This window comes from Podarcis muralis, chromosome 5 (assembly GCF_964188315.1).
Source record: "Podarcis muralis chromosome 5, rPodMur119.hap1.1, whole genome shotgun sequence".
Taxonomy (NCBI): Eukaryota; Metazoa; Chordata; class Lepidosauria; order Squamata; family Lacertidae; genus Podarcis; species Podarcis muralis.
In genome coordinates this window covers 14,865,665-14,870,920 of record NC_135659.1, presented here as the reverse complement: position 1 = coordinate 14,870,920, position 5,256 = coordinate 14,865,665, and the positions used below count along the sequence as shown (strand labels likewise).

General features: G+C 50.1%; 1 protein-coding gene across 1 annotated transcript; it reads right to left on the bottom strand.

Annotated features, from left to right (window-relative positions):
* Positions 1-2,901: 2,901 nt before the first annotated feature.
* Positions 2,902-4,730, bottom strand: LOC144327753 (uncharacterized). Its single transcript, XM_077928332.1, has one exon. It carries the CDS (start codon positions 4,024-4,026, stop codon positions 3,403-3,405), a length of 624 nt encoding a protein of 207 aa, XP_077784458.1. The 5' UTR covers positions 4,027-4,730; the 3' UTR covers positions 2,902-3,402.
* Between the last annotated feature and the right edge of the window lie 526 nt (positions 4,731-5,256).

Sequence of the window (5,256 nt, the reverse complement as noted above, 5' to 3'; positions counted from 1 at the left end):
CACAAAATGTTTAAGGCTATGGGTACCCCTGCATCCCCCCAGAAAAAAAGCACTAGATTCTGGCTGAGAGACTGAGAGTGGCCAAAAGTAATGCAGTGAACATCATGGCTAAATGGGGATTCAAACCCTGGTCTCCTAGGTTCTCACCAACGGGATAGGGTCCATAAAAATGTGGTTGAAGAGTTACTTGTGCAAGAGGTCTTCCTTGTCCCCCCTCCCCTTCCCACTGCAGCCTCTGGCACCTCCTGGAAGTTTACACTTGAGGATTAATTGGGCGGTATTCGAAAGCACGTCAAAGTGCAAGTAGATAAATAGGTACCACTCCGGCGGGAAGGTAAACGGCGTTTCCGTGTGCTGCTCTGGTTCACCAGAAGTGGTTTAGTCATGCTGGCCACATGACCCAGAAGCTGTACGCCGGCTCACTCGGCCAATAAAGCAAGCTGAGCACCGCAACCCCAGAGTCGGTCACAACTGGACCTAATGGTCAGGGGTTCCTTTACCTTTATATATAAGTTCAATAAATAAATAAAATAAAATAAATTATCCAGAATGGGGCAGAATCAGGTACTGCAGGAGAATGGGGTTGACAGAATACAGGGAGGTCATCTAGCGCAAACCATAGTGACATTCCATTTGCACAAGGCAGTTGCACAACGTGCCTTTCATCTTGCACTAGCCAAAGTGCCTTTCCATTTGCACATTGGATCCAAAACACTGCTCTCTTCGAAAACACATCACATATTTAAAAGCCTCAATGTTGAAGTGAGCACTCACACTTTACGTTGTGGATGCCCTTTGCGGAATCGCATGCAGTGCTACAGTTCCCAGGGAGCTTACGGGCAAACAGGGACTGGCCTGCCTCTCAGTGTTAATTTTTGGAGGTTCATTCCCAGCCTCAGTTTCTTGCTGGGAGGTGGGGCCAGCCCCATTTATAAATAGGGGGTGGAGCCGACAGTAGCCAAGCAGTCGGCTCTGGAGATTCACCCTCCCTCCCCTCCCTTTGTTTAATGTTTCTTGTTTGCAGGTTAACTTTTTCTTCCTGTTTAGCGGGCGCTGCTACAGTCTTTGACTGCTTGCTGTTGAAGGACCGGGAAGAATTTTTCCTGCATTGGCAGGTTTTGTCTTCCCCATAGCAATTCATAACAACTTTGGCGGTTATGGCCTTGAGCGGAATCATTTAGTCTTTTCTTCCCTATAATGGGTGGGGTGGGCATGAAGTGGTGACTCACCCCCCTGCGGCAGCGATTCCAGGGTCCCCTTTTTAAAGGGGTGATATATAATGGGTGCCACTGGTCATCCACTGAAAGGGCGTTAGTGAACTACCCTGCGTGCAGGGATATGGGCTGGGCTGCCTGCTACACTTACATCTCGCAGAGCACCCCCATATCCCTTTTACCCTGATGAGCCCCAGTTCCCCCCAGCTGGCGGGCTGGGAGGGATACACGCCCAAGGCCTAAGCCAAGGTCTTCCTACATTCGGAAGTTTAATAAAGTTGTGCCCTAATTTTAATTCCATATAACATTGTCAGAGTCTTTATTCCTTCCTTATGATCCCTGGGGGCTGGGGCTGTCGCCGCCTGGTCACGTAATGTTTGCACAATTTTTGATCTGCTGGGCCACTGATATAAAATTACGTTTCAATTATAAAAGTCTGATATGCTTTTATTTATAAAAAATCGCTGTTTGCTGTGGCCTGGTTTGTTAGGTCGGCGCTGCTACATTTCTTGGAGTGTTACAAAACCACAAGCAACAGCTACCAAAGGCAGCAGATGGTCCTCTGCTATACACAGTAATTAAAGAACTTGCCTCAGAAGAGGAACCTGATTCTGCCCCACTTAGGTCAATGACAGCTTAACCCTAGAATCTAAGTGCATGGGATTCAAATATTTGCTTCTTGCTAATTATAAAGCCTTTAATCTCCAATTCAGTTTTGTGTTTGTGTGTGTTTTGCTTTTGGAATTTGCATCCAGAGAGATGTAGTTGTCAGTAGCTGTCTGAGATTTGCCGGATATCAAAATTCCCAGACAAATTTGGTGTACGTTGTGGATGTTAACAGTTCCCTCAGTGCAACTTGACACTATTCACTGGTGTATGTCCAAAAGCTGGGGTTATAAATCTTTGTTGTTGGACAAAGTTTGCGTGTTGAGTCCCACAAGCCACCCCCCTTCCAAAAAAGTCACACATCACACATAATTTTTTGTTTAAGGTTATTGGCATAATTTTGGCCACAACTTTATTCAAATACAAAAAATGTGAGTGGTTGCTTAGGCATTGGTTATGACTATCTGTCCATGCCCAGGGACAGAGCTGGCACTTCCGGATTCCAGCGGAAGCCAGCGTGGGAAACAAGTATTGGGGAGAAGATGAAGCCGGGTACCAGTCCATCACTTCTCACCCTCATGTTCCGGTGGGGCTTGCACGGCCCAAGTCCGACTCCGGGGACAAGGACGAAAAGAATGGCAAGCCCCTGGATTCCTTTAACGGAATTCCCTTTTTCGCACACCATTGGAGGGGTAGGCACTTACCCCTCCACCAACCATTTTAACCAATGCCTAACCGCCAACCTTACAAGTTGTGACGATTTGCTACGCAGTAGGCAAAAACCAAATGGCACCAGCCAATCAGCCAAATGGCAAAATTCCTACCAGGCCCCCGCACCAAGGCGAACGACCCCATGACAGGCATAGCAAGGTCAAATGATCCAGGAAAAAACCCCCCCTTAATAAAGGGAGGGTGGGCGGGTGATCCGGTGCAAAAAGGCCAAGAGGACGACCCACGCTGGGCGTCCTATATTTATAGCCTTTGACCCCTCCTTCCAAATTAGCAACATCCAAAACTCCCCAGTAACCAAATTAACCATTAAGGACCCGGTTAGCCAAATTACCATTCACTCAAGGTGGCTTGTATTCCCAACCGCAACACGTGCTCTCATTCAGGGAGAACACGCTTTGCGTGTTGAGTCCCACAAGCCACCCCCCTTCCAAAAAAGTCACACATCACACATAATTTTTTGTTTAAGGTTATTGGCATAATTTTGGCCACAACTTTATTCAAATACAAAAAATGTGAGTGGTTGCTTAGGCATTGGTTATGACTATCTGTCCATGCCCAGGGACAGAGCTGGCACTTCCGGATTCCAGCGGAAGCCAGCGTGGGAAACAAGTATTGGGGAGAAGATGAAGCCGGGTACCAGTCCATCACTTCTCACCCTCATGTTCCGGTGGGGCTTGCACGGCCCAAGTCCGACTCCGGGGACAAGGACGAAAAGAATGGCAAGCCCCTGGATTCCTTTAACGGAATTCCCTTTTTCGCACACCATTGGAGGGGTAGGCACTTACCCCTCCACCAACCATTTTAACCAATGCCTAACCGCCATGGAGCCCCAAGCTCCCCGCCAAACCACTCACAGCCCCAGCCAAGACTTCAGCTTGGCCACCACCGCACCTAGCCAAGCCTCATTTCCCAAGGCAGAAAGGTGCACGCCATCCTCCCTGTAGAATGATTCAGCCTGAAACTGAATCCCCGGATGGGAAATAACATCACCACCCAGCTCCAAAACCTTTTTGGCCACAGCAGAATTGACACGTTTCCTGGCCCTGTCAGTGGCACTTGGGCAGCGACTACCTTTCCATATACGTCGTTGCAGGAGCTTTGACCAAAAAATCTTTGCTGACGGCACCAATGACCGCAGCACCTCAAGATCACCCACTATTGCGGCACGTAACGACAAACAGTCCATGGAAACCAGGTCGTTCTCTCCCAGCTGTACCACGATAGCCGTGGGCGGCCCTTCCATAAGTAACTGCCGCCGGATCAGTGGCAGGAACTCCGGCCAGCGCATTCCACGTCTGGATAGCCACGATATGCGCACGTGTGGCGGAAGGCCGAGACCTGGACCCCAACCGGACTGCCTGGCTCCGACACCAGCCCAATGCACGATGCTGTGCCCCACCAGCCAGATGCGAACGGCCGCAAAACCTGGGTAAACAAGTAAAAAATGTAAGAATACCGAATTGTTACCGTACATAGCCCCTGAACGCGTCTGATTTCCAGCGACCCAATTCCTTTATTCTGCTGGCAGACAGGCCCCAGTGCGCTGCTGTCGTGGCTGCCCCAATTCTAAAGGAATGGGGGGCGAAACCGTCAGCTGAATCCCCACCAGCCCTAATCGCTTTTCGCATTACCATTGCGAACTGGTGTCTGGAAAGGGGCGAGCCATTCTCATGCCGCAAAAGAGGACCATCCCCTGGGGAACGAACAGCCAGGTACCTCCTGACATCTTTCACCGGGCAAGGGCCCGCCTCCCCCGTGGCAGGGAGACGAAGAAGGGCCCCCCTACCCCTCTGATCCGTTTTTGAGCTCCTGATAGTGAGCCTCAACTCCGACGGGGATAATTGTGCATCCCGGAGCAACAAACCCCTGGAGCGACCGTCCCCATGAGCCTCCAGAAGGAGCTCACCCACCCTTAAAGCTCCGAAGAAAGCCACAGAAAATGCTGCCGAAAAAAGGCGAGCCTCATACCCGGACCAGCATACCTGCCGCAAGGCTTTGCGCATCCTACACAGCAAATCAAATGAAATTGGGCGCCGGGTAGCTGGCTGGGGAGGGCAAAGCCTACCCCATCCTTCCAGGGCCTTACGCACGACAAACTTCGCGCAAGGATCCTTGTCAAAATATGATTTACAGAAAAAGGCTATTGCCGCTGCCTGGATCCTGATTGTCTTAGCTGCACGTCCCAACCGGAACAGGTGTGCCAAATATTCCAGCACCTGAGAAGTAGAGGGAGGGACCCTCAATTCAACCCTAGCTGACTGATGTGTAAAGGCCAAAAAATCAGTCCAAGCTTTAGTGTATGACCTGAGGGTAGAAGGGGAAACAGATGCCGCTACTCCCTGAAAAACTAATTGCTGCCAAGGTTCCAGAGATGATCCGGGAAATATTCCGGAAGTTTTCGCGCCTCTGGAACCAGAAGTCTGAACCGCTCCATCTGAAAACGGGACAGAGCATCAGCAATTTCATTAGACACCCCCGGTATGAAACGTGCCGAAAACACTATATTATAACGTAAACAATGTAAAACAAAGGCCCGCAAAAGGGCTGACACCCTGGGAGAGCGTGAAGACAGTTTGGCCAGCACGTTCACCACCGCTTGGTTATCGGTCCAGAAGCAAACACGACGGTCCCTGAACTCATCAACCCACAAGTGCACAGCCACTGCAATGGGGAAAAACTCAAGAAAAGTTAGGTCCCGCGTAAT